Source organism: Malaclemys terrapin, chromosome 10 (genome assembly GCF_027887155.1).
Source record: "Malaclemys terrapin pileata isolate rMalTer1 chromosome 10, rMalTer1.hap1, whole genome shotgun sequence".
NCBI classification, from domain to species: domain Eukaryota; kingdom Metazoa; phylum Chordata; order Testudines; family Emydidae; genus Malaclemys; species Malaclemys terrapin.
The window spans coordinates 76,641,158-76,659,635 of NC_071514.1; the positions used below are offsets into that span (position 1 = coordinate 76,641,158).

Below are 18,478 nucleotides of genomic sequence, written 5' to 3' on the forward strand. Positions count from 1 at the left end.
ATAAGAAATGCAGGAGTTCAGAGCCAGAATGGTTCATCTTAGTGAATGATTCACTGCGAAATGTGAGAATTTGAAAATGATACCTAAAAAAAGTGGCAGCTATTTGGAAAGAGGAGAAATGGTAGATTGGTATTGATGAAGAGAGTATGGATAAGTAGGTAGCTGGAAGGACAAAGGGATGGAAGCCAGAATAAATAGAACCTACGTGCAACATTGGATTGCAGGAAGGAAGAGAAGATAGAAAAGAGGATAGAAGACAATGAATTATTGGAAGGATAGACATGTTGAGTACTGCGTATGTTGAATACTGCATGGACAGATGCTGGAAGGCAAAGGATGGATGCACAAGACTGGTATGCAGTCTGTCTGAAAAGACGGATGGACTCTTAGGCAAAGGGCTCAGAATGGTAGATGGACGTCAAAAGGAAAGTGAAAATGGATTGATTGAATACGGAACTGGGTGGGAAAGAGGTGGACAAGCAGGCAGGAGAATTGATGGCTTTGATCGCCACTTCTTGGTACTCTTCATTGCCACTTGATGGGGATAAGTGATATTTAGATGGATGGAAGGAGATACTAAAGGAGAGGTGGCCAGATCAGTGGTTAGAGCAAAGTACTGACACTTCGCAGTACTAAAGGCCACCAAGACAATTTGCCAAGAGCCCAAGGACTGCACTAAACATGCATGTAAATGTACATGAAATTTTAAAATAGAAAATAACTAGACATATAACAAGCTGTGCAATTGGCAGGATGTACAAAACACACTACACACAACGGCATTTGCCTGTGGCTTCCTGAAAGATTAATATAAATCTGTTGCTATTTGAATTAATCAGCAGTAAAAATCTACAAACGGTTAGCTTTGTCCTCACCCTGAAAATGTGTGATGATGCTGGTGATGGGCCTTGGCTTAAGACTCCAGAGACTCCAGCAGCATCCAGGTCATGGCTTGGACTCCTCTTGGTTGAAGGAAGAATTTATGAATCAGTGGGAGGGTCAATGACAAGAAGGGTGGGATAAGCAGACGGCTGGATGCCATCAAGGCATTATACTTGGTTGGACTCAGGAGACCTGGGTTCTATTCTTGGCTCACCCACTGGCCTGCTGGTGACCTTGGACAAGTCACTTCACCTCTCTGTGCCTTAGTTTCCCCATCTGTAAAATGGGTAACATGATGTTGACCTCCTTTGTAAAGCGCTTTGAGATCTACTGATGACAAATGCTGTATAAGTTAGGCATTATTATTATATATCAACAGAGATACACAGAAACGATTGGCAGTTGAGGAGACCAGTATTGGAATGAATGGATGGAAAGCTGTTTCCACAGAAAGATGTTAGATCTATGTTCTGCAACCCCAATTGCAGAAAACAAGTCATGGGAGGGTGATTTTTAGCTTACTGCAAAACATCTAATGAAGACCATGGATCAGATTAAGATTGAGATTTCAATGGACACTGCACCCACTTATGTCAGAGCTGACTGGTCCTGGTTTCCACGTAGATTTGTGAGAGAAGCTCATGCTTTGAAATGCAGATCCTAAAGTTAACGTTGCATGGGTGAATCCATTCCCACAGTACAACTCTGTCTTTCTGAAGTGACTTCTCTCCCTCTCCAAGCAGACTCAGAACCGAGGCAAGAGAATGAAGGAGGGAGCCCATATCAACCGCTCGCTGCTAGCTCTGGGGAACTGCATCAGTGCCTTGAGTGAGAAGGGAGGAAGTCGGGCCCAGTATGTCAATTTTCGAGACAGCAAACTCACACGCTTGTTGAAGGTACTGTATGCAACTGGTTAGGAAGGGAATTGACACGTTGGGTTGCTGGCTTGTATTGGTGCACAAATCTGGTGGCACTTGAGAGCTGATCCTCATGTCCTGACCCCTTTATCCTTTCTAAGTTTAGGAAATCACTCCAGGATCTTGCGTGGGATTTCAAACCCACCCAGTAATTTATTGTGACCACATAAATAAAAGGTCAAGGTTTGGAAGTCCTGGACTATGCTAGTGCGCTGTTACTGGTAACATGGTGAACTTCAGAGGTGACTTGAGTAACCATGGCCATTTGGTGTATTTGTTTATGGATCTTAGGGTGCTTTCATTGCTTACGGCATGAATTTCAGCCCAAGTACATGGTGTTGATCCTACTGCTATAGCTGGTTGAAAAATATATTTAAACACACCCACAATATTGAAAAACAAACAAACAAACAATATTTAAAATAATGTGTAGACTTTTAAAATCAAAAATGTGAAACGTTTTTGGTGTTTTGATGGAAATAGAGATTTTTCCAGCAAAAATCCCAGGTAATCAAAAAAAGCTGTTTGTTGAAAATGTTTTGACCAGCTTTTCCTATAGCCTTTAGTCGATATCCTCCATCGGAATCTAAATGAGCATCTTGAGTGTTTCTTTAGGGTCTGTATGTTTTCCCTTAGTGCACCGCTACCTCGATATAACGCGACCCGATATAACACAAATTCAGATATAACACGGTAAAGCAGTGCTCCGGGGGGCGGGGCTGCGCACTCCGGTGGATCAAAGAAAGTTCAATATAACGCAGTAAGATTTTTTGGCTCCTGAGGACAGCGTTCTATCGAGGTAGAGGTGCATGTCTTTCCTATTTCTTCAAACATGCCTGGCCTCTATTCTTTTAAACAGTGGAAATGTTGCATTCCTTTAGGACTCATTAGGGGGTAACAGCAGGACAGTTATGATTGCCCACATCAGTCCTGCCAGCATCTACTTTGAAGAATCTCGAACAACCTTGATCTATGCTTATCGAGCAAAAAACATCAAGACAAGGGTAAGCAAGCAGGCAATCCAAGAGCTAAATTGTGTAGACTAAAAGCATGCCCAGGGAAAAGGAAGGTATGCTGGGGGGAAAGGAGGATAAACATACTGAGCTGGGAAAGGAGGAACAGTGTATGACGGGAGAAAAAGGGCAAGTGGTTTGCACAGCATGCATGTTGGAAGGCTTGATGGGAGAGAGAACAAAGGCTGCCTGGTTGAAGGTGAAGAACACAGAAGAAAGCAGTGGGGAGAAGGCCTAACAATGAGGCAGCAGGGAGTTAGTAACATGGCGAAAGGATGGGGAAGACGGTGTAATGGAAAGGGAGAGGACAACGTACAGCATACGGGGTGTGATGGAAGGAAGATAGCAATGCGTATGGCTAGAAGCAGTGGGCAGATACCATAATGGCTGAGAGGACAGCAGAAAGGAGTGAATGGAGACAGAGAAAATGGAAGGCTGATGAGTGTGGCAGAAGGAAAGGCCTGCGGGGGTGAAGGTAGATAGATAATGATCTACAAACAATTATCCCATAGAACGAGGGTTACTGAATCCCTTTCAGTGAGCTAGGGCTCTTCTCCTAGGAAGGGATGTTTTATTTTACAGCTCTTGTGCGACGAAGTGACAAAGCAGGCTGTGGGATTAATGACCATGTGTGTTCTCACCCACCAGGTAAAACGCAACCTGCTGAATGTCTCCTATCACATTGCACAGTACACCAGCATCATTTCAGATCTACGCAGGGAGATTGAGGGTCTGAAGGCAAAGATTGAAAATCAGGAAAAGGAGAAGAGTGCAATCCGCTCTGACGTCAGGGATGTACAAGGTAGAGCTGGGAGCAGATGCTGGTCTCATCCAGGTTCCATTTCTGTCTGTTGTGCCTCTTTGTAATCATCTTGTTGATTAGAGTGATTATCATACACCCTCCATAGTGTCCCTTTCATGTGTCCTTTAAAGGCTTTCCTGGAGACGGGCTCTAGCTTTTCCAGTTGCTGATCATATATTTGTAGCAAACCATTTTTTTATACAGTTACGATAGTATGGGTTCATCAAACTCTTCCCTCTAGTCTCCCTTTATCACATCTGAGTTGTCTTTGTCTCCTTTACAGAGGCTTTTTCAAGTCTTTTCCCTTGTCCCATTTTTAAATGTACAGAGCTGACATGGTGCTTTTAAAAAGGTGGAAGAGGCAGCAATGTCTAGTGGTCCGAGCAGAGAACTAGCAGTCAGGAAACCTGGATTCCATTCCAATCTTTACTACTGACTAGCTGTGTGACTCTGGGCAGACACTTAGCCTCTCTGTGTCTCAATTTCCTCCACTGGCAAATGAGGTTTATCTGTCTTTGAAAAGTGCTTTGAGATCCTGTGACAACAGTGTATATATAAGGGCAAATGATATCCTGTAATTATTATTTTGCTGCCCATCTCCAGGCTCTGATACTAACTGTGTCAGGCCAGAGAGCTTTGTTTCAGTTCCTGGAGTACTTTGTTTTCAGAATAATTTTTCAATTGATCTCACCGTGGGGAATGTTCCTTCCAATAACAGAAAATAGTAAAGGTGTCTGATAGACAGACCTTATCGGTCCCAGGGGGTTGTTCTGAGAAGCTGGCAGATTGGAAACAGAAGAGCTGTTGTTTTCTCCCCCAGTGGATGCACATCAGGATTCGGAGGCATACAGCCGGCAAGAGATGAACAAGTTACGGGAGCAGCTGATCGGGGCTTTCAAGGAGCAAATGGAGATGCGCCGCAGCCTCATGGAGCTGGAGCACACCAACATTGAGCTACACATTGATACCTCCAGGCATTTGCTAACGATTGCCGAGTGAGTACGAGCACTGCATAGTGGCGCGCTTATTGATGAGCACAAAGTTAATATGCAGATCCCTGCCATCACTATGAAAAACCCTAATGTAACATAGCTGCAGCTCCCTGCCAAAGGCACTTAGAGTGTGTCTACATAGTGATCAGGAGGGGTGACTACAGCAGGTGCAGGCGTACCCAAGCTAGCTTGGATGCGGGGAGAGATAGCTCAGTGGTTTGAGCATTGGCCTGCTAAACCCAGGGTTGTGAATTCAATCCTTGAGGGCCATTTAGGGAACTGGGGTAAAAATCTGTCTGGGGATTGGTCCTGCTTTGAGCAGGGGGTTGGACTAGATGACCTCCTGAGGTCTCTTCCAACCCTGATATTCTATGATTCTGTGGATCTAGCTTGCTAAAAATAGCAGTGCACTGTTGGCAATACAAGTTAGCCACCTGAGTACAGTCCGGCCTGGGACCCTGAGGACATACTTAGGCAGGCAGCCTGTGCCACCATCCAGGCCACCACAGCCACATTGCTATTTGTAGTGAGCTAGCTCAGGGATGTCTACATGTGCTGCAATCCTGCCTCCCCATTGCAGTGTAGACGTAGCCTACGTTTTCAGTAAGAAACAGTGTTGCAGATCTGTTTTTTTGGTTCACTACATGCCACACACCAGTCTCATACATAGGCATACAGAACAGCTCACATAACTGTCCCTTTGACAGTTGTGGTTAGAGGAAGTCTGTGCACAAGAGAGATTGAACTAACAAGGCGAGAGCAACCTTTGAGCTGATTATGCACGGACATGAGCATCTCCAGTCAAGTGCCCTCAATTCCTACTGCTGCACTGGGTTGTTACAGATGGAGCCTGTAAACCAAGGGTAGGCACGTGTGCCGAAAGCGGCACGCGAGCTGATTTTCAGTGGCACTCACACTGCCCGGGTCCTGGCCACCTGTCTGGGGGGCTCTGCATTTTAATTTAATTTTAAATGAAGCTTCTTAAACATTTTAAAAACCTTATTTACTTTACATAAACAATAGTTTATTTACATATTATAGACTTATAGAAAGAGACCTTCTAAAAACATTAAAATGTATTACTGGCACACGAAACCTTAAATTAGAGTGAATAAATGAAGACTCGGCACACCGCTTCTGAACGGTTGCCGACCCCTGCTGTAAATAATGTCTCTTATCCAGCAAAAAGTCAGTTGTTCCCTGCATATCCTGCATGTGTTCATTCCCCAGGGTGGGGAGGGGGTTCTGCAGGGCAAGAATTTAGTGGCTATCACTATTTCAGGGCTCTGCAGGGGGAAGAGACTCCTTTCAAAATATATAAATCTGTATCTGAGTTTGTTTGGAAACGAGACTTTTCTGGATAAAAGAGATAAAACATCCACGGTAGTTCAACATGGTCTTGAGGCAGGAGAGCCTCAGACCGCTGGGCAAAATAACCTAATAGAGGCATAGTGATTTAATTGGGTGCTGCATTATGATAGGAGGGAGATTCTGCCATCTGGACACAAGCACCAGATCCCTCCTAGCGCTTCTGAGGGGAGTGAGATAGCACGGTTGAGGTCAGGTTTCAACACACTGCAGTTATCAGTTACAGTTGCAACGTCAATATGTAGAAATGTAAGATGGTGGTGTCTTTCCAGAGGGACTGGATCTCCAGCCTGGGAAGCTCTGTGGCTTTAGCCGCCGTTGTGAAATGTAAGCGAGGAGTTAGACTAGTTCTTCATTCATAGAGGCTGCATGTGGTCAAAAGTATCATTCATACAAAGTAATGATGCTATCTTGAGCAGGTGGTTCTGCCAGTTTTCTCCAGTAAAAAGTTTAGAGCCACAACTGAGAGTGCAAATGGTAGATTCCCCTCCCTCCCCCTTCCCCACCCCCCCAAAAAAGCCTGTGTCTGATCACTAACCTGGACTTGAATTTTCATTGCAATCTATGTTATCTCGTCATGGCAAACCTGGATTGTTGGCCTTAACATCCTCAACTCTGGGGTATCTCGCCCTGTACTTCTGCTGTGTTCTCTCCACCTTCCCATACGGCAGCTGTACACGTTCCCATTGTAAATAGAGCTAAACCAGTCCTTGCTACTGGACAAACTATGAGTTGTGGTAAGTTCTGAGTACGGTGCTTATTTGTTATCTGTCAGTCTGTTCAACACCTTTGTACATTTTTATAGCACTATAAAATTCAGGTAAGTTTCAGAAAAACAATCTCCATTAGATTACGTATGGCCAGTAAATATCTCTCTACTGCTGCTGCTACAGCAGCTTGTAGTGATGGCAGAGGCAGTGCTCCCTTTGCTGTTTAAACATCTCACTGGAGACTCTCTTTATATCCACCCCAGAAACTAGGACATTGTTTGCAGGCTACTATACGTGATGTTCTTGACCACAGTGCTCTGAGGCTTAGTGTAGTTAGTTCAGCTGTTGCCATGCAAGCAGAAATGGGGAAAGCACCAGAAGACTGGGCAAATATGGCATTGGGTCACTGGCTAACTAGTGTTTGAGTGACTGTTGCTGGGCCCTTAGTGGTTAATGGTTTTCACTCTTGTATTTTTGCTGGCAGCTGGGAACGAGACAAGACTCAGCATGCTCGGAAGTGTTATAACAAGCTGGTGAACGGAAAGGAAGATGAAAACATGGAGGAGGCAGACAGAGAATTAGAGGGGGCAGGTTCCCCTGAACCTCATGAAGTCACTGTAGCAAGAGAGGAGATCAACATGCTGTTGGCAGAGCTGCGAAAAACAGCAACCTTAAAGGTGAGAGCAAGCATAAAGCACTTACCTGACCTCTCCATAGCCTGGTTCCATGCTCCAGCTGGAGTCCCAGGGTGGCTATGATGTCAGCAGCATAGTGGGGCATCACATGGAAGCAGAGCCAGCACTTTAGACACTAGAGGACCTGAAAGAGGAAATAGAAAATGCACACGAGCAGTCAACTCTGTGCAGAGGTCCTCTCGTACCCTTTGGCCACTCTGCATATAACCCTAGTTCTGATGAATGTTGGGAGCCCTGTCTGCAGGTTGAAGATGAGAGGTTGAGAATATGGTCTGAGTATACAGACGGCTCTGTAACACAGGCTTTTGGGTCACTGCTGCACTTATGGTGATAAAACCAAGGGGAAGAGATTGTACCTGTATTTCCCCCTGGGAAGCAGAGGGATATTGGTTATGAGTCACTGAGGAGTGTTGCTTTGGGAAATTACCACACCAGTATTTAAGATGGTCATGCAGAGATGTTTACAGGAACTTAAATACGGATAACATGGATAGTGAGTGGAGGTAGGGGCTAGAAATTATGGAGTTCTAATCCTGTTCTGTCACTGATTTCTTCTTACTTGGGCAAGTCACAAACTCTCTCTATCTCCTTTTCCCCATCTGTAAAATGAGGATAATCATATTTCTGTACCTCCCTCTCAGGGGTGCTATGTGGATTCATTAGCTGGTGTTTTGTAGGGTACTCCAGTCATTCTTTATGCTTAGACAGCATTTCACATTGGTAAATTCTTCAGGCTGGGGACTGTCTCCTCTTGTGTGTTTGGACACTACCTAGCCACATTGTGAGCAATACCAGAATATGAATGATCTTCATCATCACTGCTAAACAAAATGCGCCTAGGTCCCATTTCCAGGAAGAGGGAAGTATAATCTCTTGCTGCAGATAGCCGGACCGGATCAGATACCAGAGCTGTATCTTGAGCATTTAATAAATAAATAGTTTCAGAGTAACAGCCGTGTTAGTCTGTATCCGCAAAAAGAAGAACAGGAGTACTTGTGGCACCTTAGAGACTAAATAAATGTTACCAAACCTCAGTGCAGACCCGCTGGTGCACGCAAACCTTCATTTTCCTTTTCAGTCGGAGCTGGAGCGGCGCTTAGCCAGTGCCAAGAAAAAAGCCTCCCAGATGGAGAAGCTGTTACCCAAACAAATCACCAGTGAGGACCAGCGAGAGGTGCTGAGACTTCTCTGCAAGGCTCATGAGCTGGAGGTGGGGAACACGGAGTTGCAGGCGAATGCCTTGTACAAGGAGAATCTGCTGTGCCAGAAGGATTTTGTCATCCAGCGGCAGCAGCAGCACGGGCTGCTCTGCGAGGAAATCATTCAGCAGCAGCAAATGCTGATCAAAGGTAAAATTCCAGCACTACTCCTGCTCTGGAGTGACAGCAGCTGATGACAAATGGGGAACATTAGAAATAATTCCATCTAGAGGCCTTCCTGCTCGTGGGCCAAATTCTGCACTGTCCTCCCTTGGCTTTAACGTAAGCTGTGGGTGCTCAGCACCTTTGAAAAATCAGGCCAGCTGTTGCTTCTGCTGTGATCCCTAACTTTCTCCCTTCCCACCCACCCCCACTCCAGGCCATGACATCCCTGTCCCAGAGACCCTGGGGACGCTGTATCAACTGCACTGCCGTGAGCTAGAGGAGGGGACCCTGACCCGCCTGCTCCTGCTTCACTCTGTGATGTCCAGCACGCTGAGGGTAAGGCAGAGCTGAACCCAGCTCAGCGAATTCCATTCAGTGCCAGGCTTAAGTGCTTTTCTGGATTGGAGCCTCGATACCACATCGCATGCTGATTTGGGGAAGATAATAGGTCAGTCACCATTCAGCAGATGGTCCTCTTCAGCCCACCTCCTGAGGAATGGCTAGTGTTCAGGTGTTACTTAGGTGGAGATACTCTTGTTATTTAGTGGATCTACACTCTTGTTTGTTTCAGAGCTTAAGGCCTAGGGCTTCTGGAGGTAGAGAGGAACTAGGAGACAGCTGGAAGGGGCAGGGTATTCATCTCAGTCCCTATAATGTTGGGTTTGAGGGATTATGTATGTCCCCCTCACTGACAACTATGACTCAGAAGATTCTATGGCCAGGCAGTCAGTTCCTACAGCAGAACTCTGTGGAGACAATACATTTGGAGAGCCAGTGTTACTGTGGGTAAACCTGCTTTCCCTGATAACCAAAGGTGTCCATCACCTCTAAAGGCATCCTGCATGCTAAACACAGCCAGCATTCGAACCCTAGGAACTCCTGATCAGAAGGAAAAGGGAATACATTGCCAGTCTCTGCTCATTTTTGCAGATTTTGTGAGTATTTCTTGAGATGGTGATATTTTACTGACAACTTCTTAATGTCTTGTAATAACAGGTGGGACTCCCCAGTGGCAGCTCCTCACATTTATTATGACTTGTCTCTGATAAACCTGACACAGAATTGGTTTTCACTCTGAATAATAAACTTGCTGTCAGTCACGTTGATATACAGAAACCAAAATTATTCCAGACACTCTCTTTAATGTTAATGGGTGATGGCAGGTTGTGGATTTGAATCCTGAAGAAGGAAACCACACATGCTTCATCAGCCAACTTCCCTGCATTTGATTAGGAGGCTAGCTCTGTTGCAAAGGCTCCAACAGTAACTGGGCATGTGTAGGAAGCTGTGCTGTGCTGTGGATTGGTGCCTTTTGAGCCAAACAAAGCCCATTAGGTTTGTGGGCTGGAGGGTTTACAGATGCAGATGAAGTGGGGAAATCCTCTTACATGCCCCTTGCTTTCAGATTTTTCTCTTCGCTCCTTCAGTGCCAGGCCAAAGCTATGTCTCAAACTGAAAATAAAATACAAGTTGTAATGAGGGATTCAAGAGAGAGGGCAGGTGGCTATTGCATTAGGAGATCTGTGTGTAAAGAAGCCGACTGAGTGAAGAGGGGTTTGTACTGAAAAAAATCTATGCTGTGTCTGCCTACAGTCCCACCAACCTCCTTTTTTTCTGTGTCCCCAGGGTGGCTCTGCTCTGAATATAGCTCAGCAGCTGGACCTAAACAAAGAAGAGGCCAGAAAAGGGCTATCTGGCAACAGGAAGGGTCTTCCTTCTGGAGCAAAGTTTGAGCTTCCGTCCATTGTCTTGGAGTCAGAGAGGTGAATGCATTTCCATCTATTCTGTCCACTTGGCCATTATCAGCCCCATTCTCCCGGGCCTTGCATCTCAGCAGTTAATTTCAGAGTGTTACCTGTGCTGCTATGGCTAGAGGTCTGTCGGCACTGTCCCTTTATACTATCAAGTATCAGAGGGGTAGCCGTGTTAGTCTGGATCTGTAAAAAGCAACAGAGGGTCCTGTGGCACCTTTAAGACTAACATATATTGGAGCATAAGCTTTCGTGGGTGACTGCCCACTTCATCAGGCAGCACATGCATCCGATGAAGTGGGCATTCACCCACGAAAACTTATGCTCCAATACATCTGTTAGTCTTAAAGGTGCCACAGGACTCTCTGTTGCTTTTATACTATGTAACTTGCCCATTATCTTTTCTGAGTTGGATTGTGTGTGGCTGGTGTAGAGACTGAGGTTATATTTTGAATGTGGCTGAAGCACCGACTATCTGCTGTTATTGGTGGGTTGAAAGGAATATCAGTCTGCCACACATAATTAGGGATGTGAATCTCATGTGCCACAAGGGTTTGCTATTGGTTTGAACTCTGCAGTCTTTTCATGCCCTGCCCTAGTCCTGGACTTTCCGAACATGCCATTTGCTAAGCACAGAGGTGAAAAATCTTGTAGCCTTTAGGAAACCTCTGCCCCTACCCCGTCCGATTTAGTCCTTCACTGGTTCAATAACACAGATGTTCCACGAGGGGCCTAATTCTGATCCCATTGAACTAAGTGACAAAACCCCTATTGATTTCTGTATGAGCAGGATCAGGTCCAAGAAGGTATCACCTGACATGGAAAATATAAAATTGCAATTTATTGTGCGGAGATCAAACCAATGACAGAATAAAACAGGAGTGAGAGGCAACTTGACAGACAGTACAAACAGCCAGCTGCTTTCATTGAGTTTTTTATGGAGGCAGGGGAGAGGAAAAGGGAAACCAAGATGTTGTAGTAACATACTTACTAAGGTGAACATTGCCCAATGATGCAGAGCCCCCCAAAGTCTCTCCAATGTGAGTCCCAAGCCAGACTTGGTTTCTAGAGGCCAGATCCCCAAACGAGTGACCATGTTAGAGGAACCCCCAGAAAAGGGAGCCAATAGGAAAGAAGTCCCTGTTGTATTATGCAATTGCTAGGTAGCTCTGTGTTTTAGAATTTTCTCCAGGGAGTGAGTGGATGGGATGGGGTGGGGTGGGGTGGGAGGGACTTCGGTTCTAAACCAATCAGTGAAAGAGTTTAACCAATATATATTAATGAAGCTCTTTTAAGTGGGTTCAGGGTCCTCTCTATGTTTCCCTGAGTTTTGAAGTTCTCTTTCCACCCTGGATCTTCCCTCCCTGCCCCTGCTTTTAAATCAGTCCTGGTTCCCCCTACATTTTGGAGGAGTTAATCCAAACAGGTGTCTCCAAACACTCCAGAAGGGCTGACTAGCGTTCCCCTCAGGGCCCAGTGCCTGGCTCTTATACATATAATTCAATCTATTCATGCCGCCGTGTATGTGTTTTTCACAGTGACAACTACAGATCATCTAAAACGACACCTGCTAGGAAACTGGGGAATCCAGATACCCATCTCAGCCCTACTTTCTTTCGCTTGCCAAGAACCCCACTGCACCAGGTCAGTACTGGCAGGCACAGAGTTCAAGGTCTAGCTACCACAGAGAGCACTTTCCTCTGACAAGAGCAGGGTGCACGTAGCAGTCAGACCCATCGTGGCTGCAAGTTGTATGATGCAGTGAGGAGTCCAAGACTAGTTTTCTAGATGAGGAAGATACGGAATACGGCTGGGATTCAAGTGCTGTGGGTTCTACTCCCACCTCCACGACAGACTTAGGCAAATCACCTGATCTCTACAGGCCCCAGTTGTCTATCTGTACAACAGGGACAGTAGTAATCCCTACCACACAGTCAGGAAGGATAAATGAATGTTCATGGGATGCTCAGTAACTCCTGTGATGAGAGTCATATAAATACCTTGATAGATACAACATAAATTATGGGACAGGGAAGTGATATGACAGATACCTCTAGATCAATAGCCAGTTCCCGTCGACCAATGTATTTTCTACTCAGCGCATCAAAGGCACAAAGTAATATTTGTACCCGTGTCTATCTGGAGGAAGGAAGATGATGAAGTGACTCTTGCTTAGGTGTCAAGCTTCTCTGACAGTTGTGTTGATGTTGCAATACTCAGGCCAGGAATGTTGCTTGTTCCCCACAAAAGCTGATGCTGGATGGAGTTTGGTACTTTCTGGTGCCATCTCATGTAATGATGCCTTTGTAAAATTATTTTAAGAATCTAATCACATATGATTCCTTTGGGGCTAATTTGTGGACACTTTGGGAGAGTCTATGACATGGCCTAATGCCTGAGCATAGGACCAAAAGGCAGTTACTCCTGGTTCTAATCCCAAGGCTGACTCCTTTTGTAACCTTGGGTATTTCCCTTACTCTCTCTAACTCAGTTTCCCCATCTGCAAAAATGGATATACTGACATCTACCAACTTCTCTGGAGTGTGGTAGTGATTGATTTATGTTTCTAACATGCTTGGAAGATGAAAAACATCTTAAGTGTTAAGTAAAAAGCAAATCCTAAGTTGTCTGATTCCATGGCTTTGATTTTTAGCAGAAACCAACTGGCGTTGCTGTAGGAAAGATGACCTCCAAGCCATGTTCCCCCACCTCCCTGGACTTAAATAGGAGAAAGTCAGCTGCAGAGATCACTCTTGCCCCACTGAGTCTGGAGGTCTTGACGGAGATTGCTGTTAGCACCAAAAGCATCTCCTGCATTGCAGCCAGACGGCGTTCCAGAGCCCGACACAGAGAGCACGGGAGTCAACTCGCCTCGGGGCATTTCTTTGAGGAGGATACATTGGAGCCGAAATATCTGCAGTCCAGCTTCACTCCAGAGCCTCACGTGAAAGACACCGTGAGTATCGAGAGCCTCTCAGCGGAGTCCCAGAGAAAGGAGCAGCTGTACTACACAGCCAAGAGAGAACTGAAGAAGGATCGAGAACAAGAGAAATCAGCTGAGAGGAAAGCCAGGAAGAAAAGATCTCGTTCCCTTGAACCAGTCTCCCAAAAGGTAGACACTTTGTATGTTTCCTTCAGGGGGGATGGGTAGATTAGGAGGTAGAGACCAGGTGGAGGACTTAGCAGAGGTGGTTTTGGAGGCAGTAGTGAAAGGAAGCCATTGGGGATAGGTGCAGCAGCAGACAGAGGTGGGTGCGGAAACAGGCCACATACAGTAGTGCCAGAGGATAAAGCTATGTCCAAGGATGGAGGGAGCACTGAGCTATAACACAGATAATGTTTTGAATAACTCACGCTGACACGTCGCACATCCCCAACACCATTTCTATCCCCTTCCTAAAGGGCAGCCTGAGCCAAAGAGACTGACAAGGGAGTGAGGGAACCTGTTTTGGTATAATGTGGCCCACGGTCAGAGAATAGAGCCTCCTGAATTGGGAGGTTTAAGTCAACAGCATCCTTGACGGTGTCTTTCAGATCTCGAAAGCAAAGCATCGGACTCCCTCGAGCCACAATATGGACAATGTTTCTGAGGACCAGCTGCCCCGAGCTAAACTCTTCCAGCCGTTGAAGATCATGAGCAACTTATCCCATGCCACTCCTGCTGCCACCAAGGTCAAATTCCCCATCAGTCACCATACAGGTAGGACCCCAGGTTCCTGATGTGACTCCATCTGTATGGCAGCAACATGTGGATTAGTCTTTGAGAAACAAACCACAGCAGAGGTTTATGCTGAAAATGAACTTATCTAAGGGTCCTGATACATACGCACAAAAACTGTGTTTCAGGTAGACTTGATGAGTAATGGGATTTCAGAAGCGTTTCCTGTGGAAGTGGCTGGCTCAAATATGTCCCCATACTGTAGTGACCAAAAGTTATCATCTCACTTCTGTTCAGTGTCGTATATGAAAGAAGTTATTGGTTTCTGACCAGTGCCCAGCAGACCAGAGTCCACAACTGGAACTCTCTGGCCTCCATTTTGGCATCCTCAGCAGAGGCCAAAGACTGAATAAGCCTGTTGTATAACCATCTCACAGCCCAAGGGCTAGCCAGTCTAGGTCAGGCTTGAGGCACATTGTGCTCAGACTGCTACACCTGATCTGTGGCTGAACGCAGAGGACTTCAGGGTGGGATTTTCAAAGCTGGTTAGGGCCGGGAACTGGATGCCCAATTTCCATTAAATTCTAACTGGAGTCAGGCATTCAGATCCCTGTGGAGACTCTGAAAGTCTCAATCCCCATCCTGGTCCCTTCCACCACTGCTAAATTCTTTCCCTTTTAAGTTTGTTTCCCAAAGATAGATACTGTTAACATTTCATTTGCAGCCCTTCCACTTATTTCAGCTGGGCCATTAGTGAATCCTATACTGAATGGTCATTGCTTGCTACATAAGCTGTGTTCTCTCTCTCTCTCTCTCTCTCTTGCTATCAAGAAGAAAATCCATTACAGGTGCTGGAGATAAGCAACACTCCCCCAAGCAACGTTCAGCAGAGCAATGCAGGTCAGACCAGAGGCCAGGTCCTACAAAAGCGGGTCAAAGGTCAGTATGGAAGACAGCAATATTCCGCTATTAAATACTTCCTTATGACGCTTGCTCTGTAGTAGGCGTAACTGAATGCATTGTAGGTGCCACACAAGCTGCTTGCTTGGAAAAGCAATCCTGTGGGTATGTCTCTTACAGCCAAACTTTTAAGCCACACGCTTCAGCAGATAACTCAAAACATTCCAAACATCTCTGTTACATTCCTCCTCCCCTTTGGCCAAAACTAACTCCTTTGGGGGGAGAGGAGAACATTTTCAGATGTGTTCACAATCCCCGTCTGATCCATGTAGGAAGCACTGCTGTAATATGAGAATGTGCTCCTGCTGTTTAATGCATTGCACTAAGATTATCTCAGATGCTTAAGGAAGTGAATGAAAAGCTGGCTTTCCATCTGGCCCCAAAACTACCAGTATCTCTTTCCAGCTCTGACCAATGCTGAGAGTGCCTTGTGCCAGTCAGTGAGGTTCAAGGCTTAGTGTTTCCTTTACTCTGGAACACTGAGGCAAGACACTTCTCCTGTAATATGATGATAAAAAACATCTCAATCTTCCTTCGCGTGTAGGGCCCATAGATGGTGCCAGCAACCAGCCGAAGAACCAACCCATCACAAGCTTCAAGAACCTGCCGAGGTCAAAATAAAATCATCAGGGAGAGCAAGATTCCATCTGTTCCCGGGGGACCAGGACTACAGGGGTACTAAAAAGTAGGGAGGGTTTTTCTTAAGACGCATTTTAAGCAGTATGCTCTGAGGCTGGGAAGCGGAAGGGGAGGTGTGCACACTGCTTTGGTGCTTCCCCCACAGCCTCTCTACAGTTTTTTTTTTTTTTGCACTGTGCTCCAGCTGTTAGTTTCCTTTAAGATGAACTGCGGGTTCTTCTGTTAATAACATTCAAAAGAAAAGGAAACCCCATTTGTCCACAGCATTCTTAGTCCAGGAGACAGCAGTATGGAGTCCACCATCTGGGATTCTGCATGCAGCACATCCTCTCTTTTCTGTGGAAACCTCCCACACATATTGGGGTGGGGGAGAGGCTATTTAATTATCAAAAAAAATTGCAGACTCTTTTGAAGTATCCCCTGTCCTCTTCTCAGAGGTTTATACGCATTGTCTTGGAGCTGGAAAAGGTGAAGCCTATCTGGAATGCTGCTCAGCTGAGCAGATGTTTGGCAGTGGGAGCAGCCAGAGGCGTTCTAAGCACTTGGCCACGTGCAGAGCATTTCAGATCTGACAGGAGCTTGAAAAAGAGGTTTGGTGGCTGGCAGAGACTTTGTTATGAGCTGGGTTGGAGGTGAACAAAGGCAATGTGTTTTTCTTCTTAAAAACCAAACCCATCTTTCCAGCAGTTCTCCCCCTGGTTTCTTGGAGGGACATGCATTTTGTAAATCAATACTAGACTTACCATTTTCCTTTCTTGGCCCTGTTATTTTCTTCACGTTGCAAATAAAGTGGCACAGGGTGGCCATTCCATTGAATAAATGTTGCCTTTATTTCCCAAATATGAATAGCTTCTCTCCACACCCACTTTGCCACCTGCTTGGCATTCAGTGCAAGCATGTAAGGAAATGTCATCTTTATGGCTTCATTCAGTTTCATTCAGGATGTAAATTATGAAGGGTCTTTGTGCAGCTAAAGCACAGGACAGTGGAGTCAGGATGCTTAGTTACTGTCCCCAGTTCTGCCACTAATTTACTATGCAACCTTAGGCATGTCACTTAACGACTCTGGGCCTCTGTTTCCACATCTGTCAACTAGGGATAGTATTAATCCACTACTTCACCTTGGATTGGGAGGCTTGATTTGAGATCCTTGAATGGAATGCAATACAAGTGCAAAGTATGTATTATGAAGAATTATTCACTATTTCAGTATAATGTAATGAGGTCTGATGGACACTCCTCTTTGAGTTCTCTGTTAAACTGCAGAAAGCCTGATGAGTCACATTGTAGACAAGAGGGGCCAGGAGAACTTGCAAAGAAATAAAAAGCACACCTAGATAAAATAAGCCCAGACCATGTGAAAATAAACCCATTCCAGCAGGCCTTGAGCCAGTCTTCTATTTACAGGACACCATGTGAACCAGATGGGAGCAAGAAACTTAGTGCGATGGAATACCATGAATGTTCCAAATGTGTACATCTCTGCTAAATACCTTTGGGCTGATTCACTCTGAAAAGTCACAGTGTTCAGAAGCTAAATCCTATTCCCCTCACAGGCTGCTACTTTGAATCCTGACACTAAGACACTGGTTTGTGGACATAACTCAGACTGGAGGTTGCGCATTTGGAACAAATGGAACCTCATGCTAATTTTCCAGGAACCCCACACAGCTGAAGATGAATCGGAGCCATTGTATGCAATGTTTTTTAATCATTTTCCTACATTTAAGTTAAAAAAATATGAATGTAGAGATTTGAGAAAGAAGACCTCAGACACTTGGAGTCAGTAAGTCTGTGTTATTGCTCTGCACTCCAAAGAGTCGGTCTCCAGTCTCTTGAAGCTGAGTGTCTGTATCATAGGAGAGAGAGGGCACTAATGTTCAGAACTCAGATGAAGGACATTGCCTCTGAGCTGGAATGACGGACTCTCCTGTTCTTGCCTTTTACGTGTGAGGAAAGAGACAAGAATTTAAACTCCTCTGGGCCTTTTATGTGATAACTTTTAGGTGTGTTAAATTAGGGGAGCTCAAACTTTGCCCACCTAAGGTTCACATAATTGACAACTTGCTGGAAGCCCAAGGGCTGCACCGAATTTGCACAAACGGGATAGCTTGTAGCTGCCTTCATCTTCACAGGAGGTGCAGCAGGCAGAGATCACAGGTCTCACCATGCAAATTTGCACAACTGAGATGCCTACCTCAGAGTAGGTCACTTCTAAGTGGCCTCTCCCCCAAAGCACAGAACCAAAGCACCAGCCTGCAACAGAAACAGGCCCTGCTGCACGACCAGTCTTTTCTGTCAGTTCATCTCTAGGCACCTGGCATTCCACAATCCACACAAAACTAAATACTTGCACAAAATAAACTTGCCTAAAGTATTTTTTCTATTTCAAGATGGTTACAAAATCAGTAATCAATTCAATAACGATTTTTAGGTTAATATAACTACTAACAAGTTTTCCTACTACCAGTAACTGGTTAATATAGTTTTACCGTGCAGCAGGTTTCCCATAAATCTTTTAAGAGAGCTAAGATTCTTTTTGTAATTGTTATACCCATATTCGTCTAGCTTCCTCTGCTTGAGAGGAGAATATGAGCAATCCTTGGCTTCCCATTTCCCACAAATTATTTTGAGTACCTGTTGCTATTGGCACCTGAGCCACAAGCAACAGATCATATTCATGGAAACTGCCTTCTAATCTGATGCCAACTATAATCCCTCAGTCTC

The 18,478-nt window shown here is 45.3% G+C and overlaps 1 protein-coding gene across 6 annotated transcripts in view; it reads left to right on the plus strand.

Annotated features, from left to right (window-relative positions):
- Positions 1-16,837, plus strand: part of LOC128844881 (kinesin-like protein KIF19) — a 30,734-nt gene extending 13,897 nt beyond the window's left edge. For 2 of the 6 annotated variants that reach the window (XM_054042983.1, XM_054042986.1), the window contains exons 8-20: positions 1,626-1,778; positions 2,681-2,803; positions 3,461-3,614; positions 4,435-4,609; positions 7,169-7,361; positions 8,458-8,728; positions 8,958-9,079; positions 10,370-10,506; positions 12,033-12,138; positions 13,148-13,606; positions 14,029-14,194; positions 14,984-15,091; positions 15,657-16,836. In XM_054042983.1, the coding sequence (XP_053898958.1) occupies positions 1,626-1,778; positions 2,681-2,803; positions 3,461-3,614; positions 4,435-4,609; positions 7,169-7,361; positions 8,458-8,728; positions 8,958-9,079; positions 10,370-10,506; positions 12,033-12,138; positions 13,148-13,606; positions 14,029-14,194; positions 14,984-15,091; positions 15,657-15,733 (2,244 nt within the window). In that variant the 3' untranslated portion in view covers positions 15,734-16,836. Of the gene's footprint in view, positions 1-1,622; positions 1,779-2,680; positions 2,804-3,460; positions 3,615-4,434; positions 4,610-7,168; positions 7,362-8,457; positions 8,729-8,957; positions 9,080-10,369; positions 10,507-12,032; positions 12,139-13,147; positions 13,607-14,028; positions 14,195-14,983; positions 15,092-15,656 lie in introns of all 6 variants that reach the window. The other 4 variants (XM_054042982.1, XM_054042984.1, XM_054042985.1 and 1 more) reach the window with 4 other exon arrangements.
- The last annotated feature ends 1,641 nt before the right edge of the window (positions 16,838-18,478 follow it).